General features: G+C 41.4%; 1 protein-coding gene across 2 annotated transcripts; it reads left to right on the top strand.

Annotated features, from left to right (window-relative positions):
- The first annotated feature begins 552 nt into the window (after positions 1 to 552).
- dgcr2 (DiGeorge syndrome critical region gene 2) lies at positions 553 to 19,331 on the top strand. Of its 2 annotated transcripts, XM_049603908.1 has the most exons (11): positions 553 to 995; positions 8,192 to 8,224; positions 10,406 to 10,528; positions 12,841 to 12,927; positions 13,040 to 13,250; positions 14,199 to 14,275; positions 14,370 to 14,552; positions 14,657 to 14,860; positions 15,693 to 15,845; positions 16,289 to 16,525; positions 16,613 to 19,331. In XM_049603908.1, exons 1-11 carry the CDS (start codon positions 914 to 916, stop codon positions 16,843 to 16,845), a joined length of 1,623 nt encoding a protein of 540 aa, XP_049459865.1. In that variant the 5' UTR covers positions 553 to 913; the 3' UTR covers positions 16,846 to 19,331. The 2 variants fall into 2 exon arrangements, with proteins under 2 accessions (XP_049459865.1, XP_049459866.1); XM_049603909.1 differs by lacking the exon at positions 8,192 to 8,224 and having other exon boundaries at positions 555 to 995.
- The last annotated feature ends 391 nt before the right edge of the window (positions 19,332 to 19,722 follow it).

Consider the following 19,722-nt stretch of genomic DNA (forward strand, 5'->3'; position numbering starts at 1 on the left):
CATGGGCTCTCACACAAGGTCAAATAGGTCACACTGTCCCAGGAAGAGATGGAGGACCATGAAATAGAGCCAATTATATTTTGGGGAGAAATACATATTTATGCATTTTCAGTACAAAGGTTTCTCAAGGATCCCAAATCTCCTTTCATGACTGCTTTGGATGAAACAACTTTAGTTGGCTTGGCTTTTAGAATAAATCCCTCCTTAAGTGGAGTGATGGATGATATAAGGTCACGTAAATTCGTGACCTTGAGGTTAACTATGTCGTTACATCTAATTATCTTTTTTAATTAGCACAATCACACTTGATCAGAGTCTTGTGGTGTGCGTGACCAGCGGATGATACACTGCCCTGTGTGCCAGCAGCCCTAATTGATAAACTGCGCCAGTCACCAGCTCCGCCCGTGCGTCCGTGCCATCCGCTCTGATATTTTGGGTTGGATTCATCTCATAACAATCTCCCCACACACACACTCACACACAAATAGAGATTGGTTATCATGTGTCACACTGGGTATAAGCGGCTAAACTCCGCCCCGACAGCTCCTCCAGCTGATAGCCTGTGTGTTGAATGTTTGGGATTGTTGTGATGGGAGGCCGCAGCCATCTTGGATCAGCGCCGCTCCACACCGAGCAGCAGGAGAGGACGGACGTTCACGGCAGCGCCAGTTAGCTAACGTTAGCTGCTCGGCCAGGTTAACCACAATCCGCGTCGCTGTGCGGTGCGACTATGCTTCACAGTAACGTTACAGACGCTATTTTTCTCCGTTAGCAGCCGCTTTGAGAGCATAAAAATGGGTACAAAGTGTGTTAAGCGGTTAACGTTATAACTCCCGAGAGGGCGGCGGCGGCGCAGATCCTCGGTATATTTTTTTAATTTCTGGATAGAGGAGTTACTATGAATGGAGGATAAATGTTGCCAAAGGCTGACAGCAGCAGTTTCGTCCTCTTCTCTCTTCTCTTCGTCCTCACGTTAACGGACCCACCACGGACAGGTAAATACATCCAAGTTGTTTTTGCTTTGCGTACACTCCCGTGGGCTCGGCTGGGAAGTGGGGGAAACAGAGATTACAGCTGTAACCAAAGCGGCAGGTCAGGCGGAAAGGCCCGCTGGATAGACCAGGGACTCTGGTAGTTTTTAGACCGCTGCTCGGCTACAGCTGGGCGGCGTGGAGGACCGCCTGCCTCTCGGTACTGTAGCACCAAAAATATACAAGTTAGCAAACTAAAACCTGTATCAGTAATAATCAAGAAACGCTAAAAGATTTATACAGCCCACGTCGCTATAATATATCCAATAAAAACGCCAGTTTCACATATACACCGTTCCCCCTCTTTTCTAAGCTGTTTTGCACTTACTGACACAGCTGCATTGAGATATTATGCTATAAAGATTTATCTTCACTCATATTACAACATGTGTGTGTCTCAACTTGTACAAAAAGGCGTGTAAACAATTAAACCTAGGTGTGTTTACCCTCCTCTTCATCACTTGGTTTGTGTCCGCTTTAACGTGAAGCTGCAATTTGAAATGCATGTCATATATCCATGATCCTGCATCCCAAAATCTGCCTCATTGACTCATCCTTTTGTCACACAGTAACACATATCCCAGTGAATAACTAGACAGTATTATAATTGTCATGATGCTTTGATAATGCAGACACAAACCATGATTTAGGCTGTTTAAAACATGCAAAACTCCCCCTGATAAGCAAATACATAGTGTGTATGTTTGTAAATAATCAAGCCATCTACAGTAGTAGATAGGTAGTCATGTCTGGCACAAAATGCCCGTGTGTTATGATCCAAACCAAAATGATTTCATTGAATTTGCCTCAGTTTATACCCTGTACTGCTGCTTTGAATGCAAACACTTTAACAGTCCGTCCTGGATTGCTTTAAGCATCTAGAACATTAATGCATCTTGTGGTTTCCTTTAGGCTTGATCTTGTGATCCTGACAATCGTAAGGATTGCAGAAACTGTTATCAGTTCAAGCTATGAACAAACATGTTGTTGTTTGGCTTAATAATGAGGACTGTATTCACAGCACTGCATGATTCCTATAGTTCATTTGTGTTTGCTTCTTGAGCAGAAATGAAGTTGATATTAGGAGCTCCTTTGTGCTTCATTTGCTTTCAATTATAGAGTGTAATCAAGTGTAATTACTCATCTTTTCAAAGGTGAATTCATAATGTACTCTAATGCAAAAGAGTGAACGCTGCACCTTTTTTTTTTTTTGTGAAAAAACAACTTCAGCCTTGTGCATAATGCGTTTGAATAGAACCACTCCTAGTTGTTTGGGGGACAGTATGGCCTTCATGCCAAGCCTCCTACAGGAACGACTATCTGTTTTATCATGTTTTGCACAGGCTGTGTCACAGAGGGTGTGTTTTTTTGGAGAGCTCACTGGTACACTTCGAGTGCAGGCTTCCCAAAGCTTAATGCCCACAAGACTTGGACATTCATCTTAGGAATAACCCAGTTTGCTGGAGCGTAACTCAATTTAAAAATGTTTGAGCAGGTGTGAGCATGAAACAGTTTTCATGTCACACAGGTAGGCTTCAGCCATCGTATAATGTCTTTCAGAGTCTGACACTTACAGACGACATAGTGAGCCAGGCAACATTGTAAATGTAGTTGTGCTTTTAACACTCTCCATTTGATCTGAGGGGGAAATGAAACATGTTGGACATGCTTTAAATACAAAATATGTTTAGAATCACTGTTAGTTCTCAAGTAAGTCGCACATGCAAATGATGTTCATTGGTTACTCATGCATGTATGTTTTTTACAGTATTGCAAAAATATGTGACAAATGTAAAAACGGAAACAGACATGATCATATATATATTATCAGGTCAGTTTGGTGGCTCGGTGGTTAGCTCATGTGCATGTCAGTTATACACCACAGAGACATGCATATCACATGATCATAAATAGATTGTTAACCTGGTTAATGTGGCCATTTCTTCCGTGCGTTTCACAACCTTTTGCCCAATGTTATTGCAGAAGTCTAGAAATGGGAGACACAGTAGATATAGGAACTGCTTCAATGCATGCTCTAAACATTTTTGAAGAACCAGTCAAAGTTAGCACAGTTCGGTTGGGCTGAATATGTCGACACAATGAGACTGAAATCTCGCCGCACGTTTCACACCGCCATTGACTTGAGCAACCCGTCCACTGAACTTTGTTTATCGTCTGTGGGGCTGAGCTGTCAGTGATAAACCAGCTGCCCGTGTAACACAATTTGTTCTGCACAAAAAAGTTGGCTGTAGTTTAACTTTTGACAAGCATCATCCATCAACAGTCAGAGGTTTTTGTTCACCTGATACCTTGCCGACAACTCTGCAGTTGACAGTGGGAAACACTCTTGTTGTTGATGTGATGGTGGTGGAAGTTATTGTGCTTGGTCGAATATCAAGCTGTGTTTATGTAGCCAGATTCCACTGTGACTGCTAAATTATTATTTATTTTTTTTTGTAATCATCTTTGTGACAGAGTGCATATACAGTATGTAGTATTCAGCCTTCGACATACCGTCGTTATGTTTGACTGTCTAAAAGCACAAGGTCCATTGATTTTTGTATCTTTTTCATCATTCAGCTAATTGTGCCAAGGGGAACCTTGTAAAAAGCTGGGAGCAGAAAATTTACTTTGAAATTTTGAATAGCAGAGAGGTGTTCATTGGTACAACGATGAGCCATTTATTCATAAGTACAACATAACGTAACTCTAATCCTTGAGTTATTATTAGCTGTAAATGGTAAAAAAGGTGATCCACCATTAATGAAACTGTTAAAGGTCCAGCATGTAGGATTTAGCAGGCTACACTGGCAGAAATTCATATTCATAATTATGTTTTCATTAGTGTATAAAGACCTATAATGAAGAATCATTGTGTTTTCATTATCTTAGAATGCACAGGTAAAACAACATACAGAACGGGTCCCCTTCCACAGAGTCCGCCATGTTGTTTCTACAGTAGCTCAGAATGGACAAACCAAGCACTGGCTCTAGATAGGGCCAATTGTGTTTTTGCGTCAGCCACTGTAGTTCTTGTACTTGATGGCACACAAGAGAAGTTTCAGTGAGTTGATATTTGCAACCTCCCTGCTAGATGCCACTAAATCCTACACACTACCAGGCCTTTAAATAAATATTTAGTCTTTCATAAATCAAATTGGTAAAATAACATTATTCTGTTATTTTAAGAATAATCAGTTAGGTACAAAGATGAATTGTCTCTAGCCGCAAGAGTTTGTGAGTCAGCCCTGACCTTCCACACATTTCTGGCTCGAGAACAAGACGTTATCACCTTCATACCCAAAACATTTCGCAACATTTTGCTTATGCTGCTGTCCTGTGCTGTCAAGCAGTTGAACGTGTATGTGGAGGAAATGAAAATGTTGTGGAAAATCTCAGGGGAGGAAGCTGACCGTGTCACAGGGCAGAGAGATTTCTGTCAAGCTGACAATACATTTGAAAGCCAAGGGTCTTGTACCTGAGATCCCACCAGCTGCCTGCAGATAGATTATGGTTTATTTTATGCTCTAGGTCAGTGAAGATCATCCTCTGTAACTCTGGAACAGTAGAAATGACCACTATTAATATTTTCCCCTAATACAGTTATCCTCAGTGCTACAACTGTGTGTTTAGGAGCAACTATGTTTACAGTTTTGTATTGAAATTGTCATATTAATGCTAAAAAGAAGTGAAAGTGTCAGGTCTGTCAGACAACTCAAGCATTCATTTCCCAGCCCAAACCATACAGCTATGTTTTTGAAAGAATAGGACCCAAAGTGCTTTCATCCACACCGTGTAAAGAAAATACACTGGTTTTAAATGTGAGGTGGTATAAAGAAAGAAAGAAATGCCCACTCACTTCCTCTAACAGTGAGCCTCAGTGTTGATATGAATCATCAGTGGCTGGGGATGATGCAGTGCGCTGTGTACAAGGCCAATTCACTGTGCCGTTATACTTCGGTGATACTGAGTTGGGGCACTCTCATAGTCTTTATTGTATTTTCCTGTCGGTTACGTAAGAGATGCAGAGGCTTGGGGTAGCCAGTGTTCACTCATTCGTAGACATGACATCCCAAAATCCAAAGCTTGTGTGAGAAATAGCTTTGATAAGAAACGATTTTTACCCTGTTTCCTTGTGGCCTTTAGTACTTCTCGATTTGTCATTCATCAATCATTAATGCAGGGATTCCCAGGCAGATGCATTACTGTATACAGCAGTAAGTGTGCATGCATGTCAGGCATGTTCACTAGATCGCATTGGGCATGTTGTGGTACATTATGAGCCATCATCTTCTTCTAGTTTGTCTCAAAGAAAAAAAACAAAACCTCCCTATAAAAATGTGTGCAGTAAAATCTCTCTTATCTACCAAGCACGGAAACATAGATTAGCTTTCAGGCAGCTGTGAACCACAGCAGATTCAGATACTCCATCCCAATCCCCAGGAAGTTCAGATAATGACGAGGGAAGTGCACTTCAAGTTCGAGCTGATATAGAAGAGGCTTTTTTTAACCTAGAGATGCCCAAGCTGTGCCTTCAATCTGATATATCTGATAACCAAAAGTAGTAGGCTACCAGTTTCTGAATGATTTCTACTCTTGTGAATTGCCCAGCTGCAGTTATTGGAAAAGCACAGAAAGAATGAATTCTGATCTGTGCATGCGGCAGGTCTTTGTTCAAACCGCAGGCACCAGAAAGCACAAACCAGGCGTTTATTTTCAAGCCAAGTCTGCTATATTTTAGATAAACATTCCTCAGCTGGATTAGGGCTTTGTTTGCTCGCTAGCCTCTCTGTAAGCTAACATAGCAAAGCAACAAGTCTTATTACAATATGTATTATTGAAAAAAATATGTAAATTTTAAGTCCTTGGCTGTCAGAGGATTTCGTACATCACCATGCAGCCATGTACAAGCAAAGAAAAATGCTCACATCTCCCTGTGGTGTAGTAGTGTTTGTAACATGTGTCTTAAATATACAGGAGACACTAAATTTTCACATAAGTATTCTGCAAGGACACTTAAAACAAGATTGACTTGACTTATCATCTTTGAAAGCCATAAGCATTTTTTTTGCCCAGTCTATTATTCTGTATATGCATTAATTATTAACATCACATTTGGGATACGTGGTCTCTAATGTTATCCATCAATTTGACACATATTCAGGCTCGATCGGATCGATAATAATGCATCCAGTCCCAGGAGACTGAGACGGGCCTGTAATGCGTCTCAATCCACTTAGCATTAACTGAGACAAGGTGACGTCTGCTTTGTTAGACACCTTTTAGGCAGAGGGAAGGCGATCAGCATTAAGGTCAGCCTTAATGTTTTTCAGCCCAGATCTTAAGGTTTTTCGTCATCATTTATATTTGATAATAGCATTAATATAGCAGCAAACCTCTATTTGCTGTGTAAGGATATAGTGGAGTAATGGCGTCCTGAGCAGAGAATGAAGTCACATTTCCTCTGTGTGTGTTGTAGTGTGAGCTTCTCTGTGTGGTAAGCTGGACATTTCACACGTGCATGTTACTGCATGCGAGTCCCTTTGTGTATTACGCTGGCTGGCGAACTGCTGCTGCTTTGCGCTGTGCTCATACAGCAGTTGCCACTGATATCGAGACAGCGTAGTCTTGAAATGTAGTGCCCACCTTGTGGTTCCCCCCTGATTAACACTATAAGCTCTGTTAGCACTTTTGCCATTGTTTAGTTTATGGAGTCAGCACAGTTAGTTGCTAGCTGCCAGCTCAGCCACCTGCATGTTGAGAGCCGTGTCCAGACAATTCATACGCTCTTAATTTTTTTTTCTTACATTTACCTGGCAGGGCAACTGGGTCAGAAATTTACTTGCCCCAAGTGAAAGTCTTTGCTTTCAAAGGAGTTTCGCCCACATCTTCAAACGTCACCCAAACTCCTGTTTCTAGGATAATTAAGATTCTCACTTGTGCTTCAGCTCATAAAATTTGTCTTTATCCACCACCATTTTTCTTGCCTGATCGGTGCTGTGCATGCAACTCTTAACAGATATAAGAAGGAGGCAAGATTACTTCCATCGTCTGCTCTAGAAAAAAAACAGTGGCTAGGTTTACTAACCCGACTTGGCATTTTATTTGCCTAGGGAGTTTGGGTAATCCTCATTGTTGAGCCCCAGAGCATCTAAATTAACCATTCTGCTGGAGTTTCACACTGTTTAAACATATTCTAATGGGGAAACGATTTAGGCCATCAACTACAACCTTATGTGGTGTTTGAAAAACAGGAAGCTCACCTCATAACTACACTGGCCTATATTTTAATTAACCTTGTTCAGCTTGGGTACATCCTGAACTTACAGTGAGCAGGATGTTGTGCAAAATGAAGTCAATAGAACCTGATAAGGCCAGGTTTGCAACCTTTGTTACAGGAGACCAGAACAAGGTTACATCTGGTGTAATGTGAGATTCCTGTTTTTGAAAATATGATTATCATGTTTTTTGAAGGTCTGAACAGTCGTCCTGTTGGATTGTGTTTAAACCCAGGGAGAAGCTGCAGGTTAGGCTCTGAAAAGAAGGCAACTAAGTGAGGCTGCACTGTGATTGTTAATATTGGGAAAACTTTTAACAACCTCTTGCTTGTAGAAGTAAATCAATCCTTTGCCATTTCAGTTTTGCAGTGTATTTCCAAGGCACGTACACACATTTGTTTTTATTCCAGGCTAATCATTAATGATTTGTGCAGCCGTCAGAACTGTAGTACAAATAAAGGCTGGTTTTAATCCCTGTATTAAAGCTCGCTGTAGGTTGTTGCTCAGTGGGATCATCAAAGCTGGAAGTCTGCTTTGTGTGTATTAATGTCACCTGGGTTAGTTGGTACACAGATCAAACAATAGTCACTTGAAATAGCTCCAGGCATTTTTTTTTCTAAGTAAAAATAGTGTTGCCATATTTGTCAGGTGAGTGGGTGGTCCAGCTCTATTGTAGGTAAACATCACCACCTGTATCCAAGAACAGATGGTGTAATGGACCCTCTACTGGGCAAGCAACGGGGGAATCACTGAGCACTGACAAATGCCAGAGAGTTGCTGACAGTATAATTAATAGATATATCTTATAGAAAACGTATTGTTCCGTAAAAGACAACACACTGACATACAGGATAGTCACTCTATTGTTTCTATTTGTTTCAGGTCCGCGGCTAGCTCTGGCAAGATTATTGTCAGGTAAGCACGCAGTGTATCTTTTAGTGTAGTGGCTGTCTGACATTTTTGTAAGATTATATCAGCAGCTCCTTAAGTTTGAAACACAACTGACCCTTAAATATTTTCAGATGGTAAAGAGAAACCTCTCTTCAAAGAATATAAAGCCTGAAAACCACTGATTGTTTTATTATCTAAACATCTGTGCATTTTTTGTTTTTTACAATAGCAGAATTCCCTAAAATATTATTAAATCTGATTTTCAAAGTAGCTTATCTAGTTTATATTTTAACTTCTTAAAAACAACAGCTTGACAATCGGTTTAGCTTTCTCAAATGTGATAAATAACATTAGCTGTGGTTACGGGGACCGTGTTTCTCCAGTCTGATTGAAATCATCTGATGAGAGATTTCAACTTAAATGTTTACATGGATGCTAAAGAACTGATCCAACAAGATGTGCGTCTACATGCCCCGAAGCATTTAATCAGAACTTTTTTGAAACTTTTTTTAACTTGCAGTGTAACAAAAGGCTACTAAATCAAAATTGCAGAATACATTCATTAATCAAAGCTCTCACATAAGAAGATAGCACTAGCAGAGCACTAAATCAATCTAGTAGAAACTGCTGTTGCAACATGTCGTTTCTGCCGCACTATGTCACCTAATGTTATCTTCACGTAGGGGGAAAATTTTGCAGAAAGAATTTTAATCCAACCAGAGAGAAAAGATCAGATTAAACGTTTACATTAGGCACTAATATTTTTTCAAATGAATAGATTATGAAAGGTTTACATCGCCCCTTTCAGCCTGATTGAAAATTCCCTCCAATCGAGACAGATTAGGCTAGTCTCATCCGAAAGAGGTGGTTACATGAGGCATTTATATTCTGATTGGACTATTGTTGTGATTATTAGTGGAATATTTGGGTCCATGTAAACAAGTTTTCTGTTCCAGAACAAAAACGGGCAAAAGTCTTTTCGGAGCCGGAGTCACTTTTTTTTACAGTCCCACAAACTGTTGCCTCGGTGATGTGTACAGTATCTCCGTTGTTATAAAGAAAACTGCCGTTGTCGAAGAATCAAAGGGCAATGCATAAAATTTGCTCCGATGATAATGCAAATCCACAATATGTAACATTTGATATATCTGGGTAGAACAGATTAAGATAAATGATAGTGTGAGGTGAAATTGTGTCTTTTCATACAGACACTCCTCCGGGAACGATAAGGCATCCAAACGGAGTTAATCACCTTCTCCTGACTCAACAGCCTCTGAATAATTTGTGCCTCAACATCCACGACTTAATTCACAGAAGAACGCGCAGTGTCTCTGCTTCCTGCTACACGCTCAGCAGGCAATCAGCCTCAGGCTTAGATTAAGCAAACCTGCAAGCCACAGAGTATATTGCCATAGTGACAGACTCAAGGTTACGCTGAACTGGCTTTGTGAGACGGAAAAGTCAGAGTTTCCCTAATCTCAGGCTTAACATACTCAGAGTTTTCACTAATCCTGCTTTCTGAAATAGGGCCCTGTTTGAGTCTGCTTATGGACTTGTTCCTTCATCGTGTAAGAAAACATGGCGTGGAGACCTTCTTAGCACAGACTGTATTGCTGAAGGATATTAACAGACAAAAATGCGAGTCTGAGGTTACCTCCTTCCAGTTGCCCTTATAACTAGCTGTTACTTGAAGACATGATTACAAAAGTCCTATTGTTTCATTTTCAGTGGTCTGACTTAGTAGGTTCATGTTAGGTTTCTCTGGATTACTATAAACATATTCAGATACCAATGGCTGTGGGGTTTCTTTCCAAGCATCCTTTTTTAAGCTCTACCAATAACTTTCATGCCCTTCTATGCTTTCTCAGTATATTGAGTCAATGAGACGTGGGCTAACATGCTGACAGGATGTGTGTATATTTATATATACTGCTGATTAAGTTCATCTCACTGGTGCAGTGGTAGTCTTATTTGACCGTGATTTTCTCAGTTTGCACCCAGTCACTATCAGGAAGAACACTGAAAATCAGTTTATGTATTTCATACCCCTCAAATTTTCACCAGAACACCATCTCTTATTTTATCAACTCACGTGGCTTCATTCAGTCCTCCGCTGGACTCTGACGAAATGTTTTTTTCTCCTTTTTGAAAAATGGCTCAGTCACGTGCAGGTTTGACCACACGAACTCTCTTGTTGTATTTCAGAGCAGCGCTGCAGCCCTGGGCAGTTTGCCTGCCGCAGTGGGAAGATGCAATGTATCCCTATGTCCTGGCAGTGTGACGGCTGGACAGCATGTGAGGACAAGAGTGACGAGATGGACTGTCCCCGTGAGTATAGCTCACTTAAGCCCTTTTACACCCACTCTGTTACCTAACACCCATAACATGATTGATTTCTGGAAAGAATAGCAACACCCTGGACCTCTTTCACACTTGGACGATTCAGATCACAGCTGGACGGCTCTAAAAACAGGTGTGAATGCACCCAGAACGCTTTAGGGATCTAATCAAGCGACATCCAGAGATGCTCCTTGATGCGTGCGGACCACATATGAGCAGAAGCAGCCTGTAGTGTGAGCACAAATGCATCCCTGACTGAACTGAAGGACAACCCATTCACATTTATAGTGTTTTAAACCCTGAGCACAGTTCAGTCCAGCTGGTTTAGTTTACCAAACAGCTTGGACGTAGTTTTAACTCTGCAGGTACAAAAAAGTCCTCTTAATCCACCACAGGAAATCAAAATTCAAGACTAGCAGCCCCGGACTGACAGCGTCAGATGGCAGGGGGAGGCAGAGTTAAACTCTGAGTGGCTGCACATGTGTCTCTGTTTTTATTTACTGCTAGTTGATCTCTTCAACACTGCATAGACGTTGCAGTGCTAAGCCTTTGACCGAAATCCTATTGTTTTCCCCCGTTAAATCCAGAGAGACCTTATCCCCAGATCTCTGACCGCATAATAGGAATTATTGAAAGGATTGGGATCAGCATGTGACCTCCATACAGCAGTAGTCGTGCATGCCTTTGAGTTAACGTTGTACGCCTGCCAACAACACTGTATACTGATTAAGTTTATAACACAGGACTCCATTTATCCCTCAGCCAAACCACCATTTATAGAACAGGCAATAAAAGCAGGAGTTGTTTGTACTCCCCACAAATTCATTCACAGTATGTTCAGAAGCAGATCTGCTGATTATTATCAGTATAAAAAGCTGAACATTATGTATTTACTCATTCCTTATGTGCTGAGTCGCTGCAGCTTCACAGAGGAAGGCAAGAAAAACCCAAACAAGGCTCACACATGCCTCGACGAGGGCTTATTGTCTACTAAATCAACAGCATGCATGGAAATCAATGTTCTTGTTTGGGATTAGCTCTTTGTTGAATAACATGGCAAGGTGGAGCAATCCCTCACGCTAAATCCAGCTAGACAAAATACCAGCAAAAACTGTCCAACCTTATAACGTCAATGCAGGTTCAAGAGGACAAGGTATTACAGTTTGCAACAAACACATACTGTAGTAGACTGTGCAAACAAAAGACTACTTACATTAATGATGTACAATAACAACAACAACTTTAAAAATTGAAAGTGGTTATGTTTTCAGTTCAGCTAATGTGTTACTTTGGGGAGCTGAGTTACTCGTTCTTCCTTCATAATTCAAAGCAGAAGAAACTCCTGCTACAGTGTACAGTGATCTGTTTTTATAACCTGTAATTCCTGCTTATTGCCTGTTCTGTCTACGATAATTATTTCAATTAATCTAGAGAAAACTGAGCTTGTAATGCTATATAAAAATCACCTTTAATGATCAGCAGACAGCTTTCAGCACAAGTAATAATAATCAGCCTGCTTCTGTTCCGTTTTTTTATTTTACTGAAATGTGTTACACTGTTAATCTGTGTTTCCTTCTTCTTTTTATGTGCTGTATACTATGAAAAACTAAGGAAATGACAATTTTTTTGTCATGTCTAGCAACATATTTCTTGGATAAAACAGTGGATGTGTTATAATATGGGAGATTCATTCTGGTGTAAATCAAATCTCGCCTTAGAAATGGGTCTAGATTTTGCTGTATGTAGACAACTAGACAATGCTTTCATTTTAGATTTGAATCACTGTAAACTCCAAGTGATACAAGAGGATACACTACTGCTTTAAAATAAACCAAGTAATGCTTTGGTTCTGCTTTTATCTTCCTCAAATTTCTATCAACTTCCTCTATATTTTTTTGAGTTGCAAATGGTTGTTAAGACACGTTTAAGTCCTGTCATAAGTAATGAACCTTGACACAGGAGGAAATGTTGATTCAAAGCACATTAAGTAAATAATAAGAGAGACAGTTAGTGAATAGTTGTCAATGCATATCATTTTTCACAAAAAACACACACACAGAATTTAGGACTTGGAGTCACCAGGCAGAGCTGGTGCAGCACTAACAGTTCATCTAATAATCTATCAGGCTATCAGACAAATGAAATGCCTGTTTCATTACATCACAGGCTTTTAACAGGTTGCACAACACACACCAGTACATGCGCTGGAAAAATAACTGGTGTTCCTTTTTAGTAAGTAAATACAGGTTAGAAAAAAACTTGTCCACACTTCATGACCTGGAGTCTTTTTTTCCCTGCAGCTATAAAAGAGGAAAGGTTTCGTTTTGGCAACGGATATGACCAGGTAGAAGATGTCATCGGTGTGGCTCAGCCCGTGCGCTTCAACAGTAAGCATCTCACTTCACTCCCTTCAGTTAATTGTAGTTGATGTTAAAGTTGCTGATCTGCATTATGTGCACGCAGCTTGTATCAACCCCAGTGTTTCTCTTCCACCCACAGAGAAATGCCCCAGTGGGTGGCACCACTACGAGAAGACGGCCAGCTGTTACAAAGTGTACCTGAGGAACGAGAACTACTGGCAGGCTGTGGACACTTGTCAGAAAGTCAACGGCTCGTTGGCCACTTTTGTCACCAACGAGGAGCTGCAGTTCATACTGAAGATCGAGGTGGATTTTGACGACAAAGTCTGTGAGCGCAGAGACCAGTGCAAGTGAGTTCTTTATTTTAAATTTCACATCAGTCTTACAGTTTTTCTCTTTTGCTTGAACACATTTGTTCATTCGGAAGTTAAATTTTCAAAACAATTCACACACAAACTGACATTTGCTGGCCAAACAAGCATATCACATCATGAACTATTCATCTCTTCAAAGATGATTTTACTACAGATAACAATCCCCTGCTGCACTCTGCACCGGCACTTTTTAGTCTTTTTAAGATACCCTGATTAAATACTGTAGAAAGAGACTCTTAAGAAGGTTTTCTTCATTTTAGTACATTCATTATTCATTTTTCGTGCCTTTGGCTGCTTTGATCCATGCTTGCAAATAGCAGCGCAGAGGTGGCATCTTTTCTAGTCGAATAAGTACTGATTGCTGATTAAAGAGTTGTGCAGAGGAGTTTCACACAGGCGCATTAAAGATTCATAATCATGCAAGCAACTTGTATCAGATTTGAATCGATGTTTTCATTTGGTTACACAGTTAATCTGATACACTTTGGGGTCTTTTAATGAGATCTGTGTTTACTGTTTGAGACAAGGATGTGAGAAATGTGTGAAACCAAATAAAAAGTGTTAACACATTTGCAAGAAAAGGCTTCTGCTGTGATAGGAAGGTGATGATGAAGATCAAGTGGGTCTTAGTTTCATTAAGCATGTCTTAGCAGTTGAGAAAAACTGTAAGAAGTTAAGTTCCTTTATAGTTCGCAGTTTTCGTTTTTATGTCAAGTCTAAATATACAGTCAAATGTATCTGTGTGTTTGAGCAGAGGTTGGGAGTGATAGTGCTTTTTGTCATAGGTTGCAGGCCATCTAGTGGCCAATGCTGGAACTTTAAATTGGTAGATACTGGCTGATACATACCCCCTGAAATGGACCTACTGACACAGTGAATTTATACATTGTTGTAATTTGATTTGTTTGTTTGGTTGTTTTTAAGGTTTTGGGTAGGCTACCAGTATGTGATCACCAATCAGAACCACTCCCTGGAGGGCCGCTGGGAGGTTGCTTACAAAGGTGTGTGGCTTTATGGGCTTCAGAAAGTCGACTATTGCTCTGTAACTTGTTTTAATGCTTAAAAATGTTTTGTCATTTTTTTTTGCCTCAACAGGATCGATGCAGGTTTTTCTGCCACCTGAGGGTCTAACCAATTTTGGGGAGGCGTCTCCCACGCAGGACAATGTCTTCTGTGCCCAGCTGCAGCGCTTTCAGATCAAAAGCATGAATGAGCGAGGCCTGCACAGCTGGCACGCTGAGAACTGCTACAAGAAGTTCCCCTTCCTCTGCAAAAGGAGTATGTGCTCATTTTGGCTTTTCCTTCCAAGCTGTGGAGCTATTAGTTTCCAGTCATATAAGGGTTATTCTGGACAATGTTTCAATGTCATATTCTCCCAACAGGGCAAACGTGTGTGGATATAAAAGACAACGTTGTAAACGAGGGCTACTACTTCACCCCTAAAGGGGACGACCCGTGTCTGAGCTGCACGTGTCACGACGGCGAGCCTGAGATGTGTGTGGCAGCTTTGTGTGAGCGTCCGCAGGGCTGCCAGCACTTCCGCAAGGATCCTAAAGAGTGCTGCAAGTTCACCTGCCTGGACCCAGGTATTACCACATTCGCAGGATATAGAATTTGAAGTGGGGTTGTATGAGGTACTTATCCATAGTCAGTGTATTACATGCAATAGATGTTAGTCGATACGCCCCCAGTTTAGAGAAGCAGGCAGGAGTAGGAAGCTGTGCTGGGGGGCAGCAGCAAAATGTACTTTAACCACTTGAAAAAAAAACCTGTTAGTTCAAGTGTATGCTATATTTAGAATATTTTTATCTCTTGACCTTGCTGTCAGACAGCCCTTCCGATGGGGAACTGAAGCTGTTATATCGCTCTTGCCACCAGACTCCATTTACAGAGACAGTCATTTTAACTTGCTGAACCTGGGGCTACTGGTCTACTGCTGCCTCGATCTGTTTGTTTGTGTTACTGTGTGATTTAAGCGTATAACTTTAACCCGACTTTATAAGTTCCAAACTGTCTTTAAGTATTTATTCTCTATGGTTTCTCTGAGCTCCTCACAGATCTACAGTTATTTTTTATTATTTATTGCAACCTTTGGCAAATTTTTGCTGACTCTTTCAGTTAGAGTACTTTTTACACTTTTTGTAAGAAAAACCTTTGTTCTAAAATATCTGTAAAATACTGTTAAAAAATTAACCAGGATTCAGTCTAGCCTCTTTTAAATTGAAGAGCTGGCATCTACCATCTACTACTACATGCTTTCATGAACTCAATTGACACAACTCTTCACACATGAAAAATGCAGAATTCCTTTCAGAGCTAAGCCAGAACAACGTGTCCATTTCTCATACTCAAGAGCACCACAGAGCTCTCAGCATGTGATACTCTTATTTTGTCGTTCTTTCCTCTCTTTTCCCTCAGATGGAAACAGCCTGTTTGACTCGATGGCCAGCGGTATGAGACTGATCGTCAGCTGCATCTCGTCCTTCCTCATCCTCTCCCTGCTGCTCTTCATGGTGCACAGGCTCCGTCAGCGGAGACGTGAACGCATCGAAACTCTGATTGGCGGAAACTGTGAGCATTAAGCCTGTTGGACACTCACACACACTGCTCTCTAATTAATAGTAATTTGATCATGTAGTTTAAGGCTTTCTCATCGTAATTAGTCTCAGTTAAATTACATGCAGCACCAGTTTTTTATTTATATTAATTTCAAACGCTGCAATACACAAAGCTTTACTTTAATGTTGGTAAAAGTAAAAAAAGGTTTATTGGTGTCGACTTCTTAAGGCACCATGCTCTCAGTAAACAGTCATCGTTTATCTGAACAAGAATTCAGACTCCCTCGTAGCTAAAGAATGTTAAGGAAAACGTCTTGTAGAAACAGAAACACTTTTTCTTGCACCTTACATTTGTGCTGTAAATGGAGGTTTCTTTTAAAAGGCTCATTTCATGGATGCATCATAAATGCAGTCATTTCACATCATCCTCTGTCTCTGTCTGTTTTTATTGCTCAGTGCACCACTTTAACCTTGGAAGACGAGTCCCAGGCTTTGACTACGGCCCGGATGCCTTTGGCACCGGCCTCACTCCCCTGCATCTGTCTGATGATGGAGAGGGAGGCGCTTTCCATTTCCAAGAGCCTCCTCCGCCGTACGCAGCCTACAAATACCCTGACATCCAGCACCCCGACGACCCCCCTCCTCCGTACGAAGCCTCCATCAACCCAGACAGCCTCCTCTACGTGGACCTCGGTAGGCGGCGATGCTGTTATTCACGTATCTCATCATGTACTATGTTAAGCTCCCGTCTTCATTTCCTCTCTTTGTCATCACCTGCAGGACACAACGGGGTTTCCATGGTGCCGAGCCAGATGAACGCCATGGGAGACGGGCTCCAGTCCGATATTCCCAACGCCCCTGCCCCTGTGCCAGCCTCGGCGCCGTCCTCTCAGGAGAGGGAGGACTCCATAGATAGCAGCACCCTCCTGGTGGGGCCCGACACCCCGACAGATGGCCACGCCCCCGCTTCCATGCCCACGGACTGCGCCTCCACCCTCAGCACCGTAGTATAATAGGACTGTGGACGGACGGCGGGGAGCTGCATCCGGACATTACCAGCTGGTCGAGGAAGGTCATGAGTGCATTCTGCACCAAGAGAGGACGCAGCAGACGGTGGCGTCATTTGTCAAAGTGCTGACTGCAGGGAGTTAAAGTTTGTACAGACACATCAGAAGCGGCGCGCTTCTTTCAAGTGCAAGGATGCCCTCTTTCTGAAGATTCTCCTGCAGTTGGCCTTCTGAGTTTTTTTTTTTTAAAAAAACACTGGCATCTGAGGGAGCAGAGCAGACTGTTTCTGTACAGAGAAAAAAAAAACACTACATCGAGGCTGCGAAGGCTGCACTTTTACTTCTAGCATCGACTAAGCAAAGCTTTTGAAACATCTGAGAGTTGGTCCGATTGGTCAAGAAGCCCTGATGTAAATACCCCTTCAGGTCTGCGCCGGTCAAATTTGTAATACCTGTGTGTCACAGTCCAGCACAAGGTTAAGAACGACAGACGGACAGTGACGCCAGCTATTGTCCCTTGTGCGTTTTTGTTTGCATATTACTGTTGTTCAAACGGACGTATCTGTGTTGATCTGTCGGTCTCCAGGTTACAACAATGTTTTCATCGGCCCCGTCTGTCACGGCATGTCCCCAGATCTCGATTTCTTTCTTTCTTTTTTTTTTTTTTTTTTAAAGATATGTTTTTGGGCATTTTAGCCTTTAATTGTTAGGACAGACAAGTGTGAAAGGGGGGGAGAGAGAGAGAGGGAGTGACATGCAGCAAAGGGCCACAGGCTGGAGTCGAACCCGGGCCGCTGTGGCAACAGCCTTGTACATGGGGCGCCTGCTCTATCCACTAAGTCACCGACACCCCCAGATCTCAATTTCTACTTGCTCATAAGAATCTACTGTGCCCTCACTTTCTTATTAGTCTGATACATGACGCTGTCTTCCAGGTTTATAGCGCATATTTGCAGCAAAAGTTTTGTAACTAAGAGGTTTAACCTTGCGAGAAAGTACGGTTAGTTTCCTGCTTGTAGGGGGTTTTTATTAGGTAATGCTGACACAAGGCATTATGTATCAAGGAATGTTGTGGTACTGATAAATATCTGAGTTTGTTATTGTGTTATTTTGATAATTTATGACTGCAGGCTGTAATCTTGATTGTTTTATTGTGGGATCAGCAAGAGGAAGTGATGAAGCTTTTCAAGTGTACGTGTGAAGACTAGGGAAGACATCCCTTTATTAAATTTGAGTCAATTTATTTGAGATAAACTGTTCCAATCATGAAGTGGTTTAATCATGCAGACGGTCCCATTGTTGTTACTTTATTATTAAGTCTTCGCTGCATAGTTGTGTATTTGCTAACTGAACCATGTTTAGTAATTCAAAGCTCAATGTTTTGCACGCTCATCCCTCGATTAAATCAGGGTTTTTGTTTCCTTTTTTTCGGCGGAGGGGAGAAGTTTGTCACATCTGGATGCTGCCCCTCTGTTCTTGATGTATTTGTATGTGTGATTCTTCACGCGATACATCTGTTATCTCAGTTATTGAGGTCGTTTTCAGCTACTGACGGAGCTGTGAGTCTTTTTTTTCTGTTTGGTGTTGATGGGTCTGTTACCGTCCTTGTTTCTCAGTGGGATCGAAGTAAAACAATTGTAATAAAAGAGAAGTGTAAACTTGTATATCTGGAACTTGTTAAGACCCATTTTGTGGTGACAATCGCTCGATTTTACTCAAGGATGAATTTCACAAAACCTGAAGATCAGAGTCGACCCACAACCACCAGCATTCAAAACCGCTTTTGATCTGCCTCAAGAAAATCAGCTGTAAATGTGTGTCTGAATGCACGTCTGTGTATCTCATGTTTGAATGTACTGTATGTTTAAAACTTAACTTTAAAACTTTTTTTTTCTTTTGTGCTCAAGCTTACTTCCCCATTTTTCTTTGATTTTCTTTTTGGCATTGACAATCCACAGCGGATTACCCAACAAACAAAATCTCATAAATTGTGGAAAAGAAGTAGTGTCTGCATGTGCGTGTGTGTGTCTGTGTGTGTGTGTGTAGGAGACGGTGTTCTGGTTTGGATTTTTCTTTTTCATCAAGTTTGTTTTGGTTTTATTTTCCAACCTGCTTTTTGGAGCTGCGGTGCATGTTTTTATCTTTTGGCATGCTGAGAGATTTTTCTTTTGATGGAAACATTTTTAGTCTGTCCTGTACAGTAGGTTCAAAGAAATATAGTTTAACATCTCCGTGTGCATCGAAAAAACCTGCCCATGACCCCAACAGCTGCATTTACACTGTAGTTTCTGTGCTAGACTATGGTGGTGTGACAACTAATTTTATTGGATTTGAAATGTTTTATGTATAATACAGCAAATGCTACATTTCATTGTCTTTTCTTTCATAGCCTTTAAATTTAAAACTGCTTCATTTTCAGTGGGGGGGGCTTGTGTTTTTCTGAGGTAGATGTACATCTAATCAAATGCCAAATAAATTGCACCATGAAGGACAACTCATGCGTCAGTGGGTATGAACACAGCATCGCACTGAACTCTATGTTGAACCTCATCAATCACGACATTTAGCCGCTCTGAGAGTCCTGCAGGAAAGTCCTCTGTCTGCACTGACCAAATGTCAAAGAGGATTAAGGCTGAGACGCAGGGAAATCCCCCCCCCCCCCAGCAGTGAGATGAAGGTTGTAGGATAAATCCAATCCACAGCAATCACAAGATTCAAATAATTTAAAGAAAGCGGATATAGCGCACCTCACGGTGACTCATAAGGCAGCAGGCAGGGCAGAGATAGCGATACCCTGCTGGAGAGCATTGTGGCTGAAGAAAAGAGGCTTTGTTCGCATGGGCCGTGTAGTGACAGAATCACATCATCTATTCCTGGATGGAA

This window comes from Epinephelus fuscoguttatus, linkage group LG18 (genome assembly GCF_011397635.1).
Source record: "Epinephelus fuscoguttatus linkage group LG18, E.fuscoguttatus.final_Chr_v1".
Classification (NCBI taxonomy): Eukaryota; Metazoa; Chordata; class Actinopteri; order Perciformes; family Serranidae; genus Epinephelus; species Epinephelus fuscoguttatus.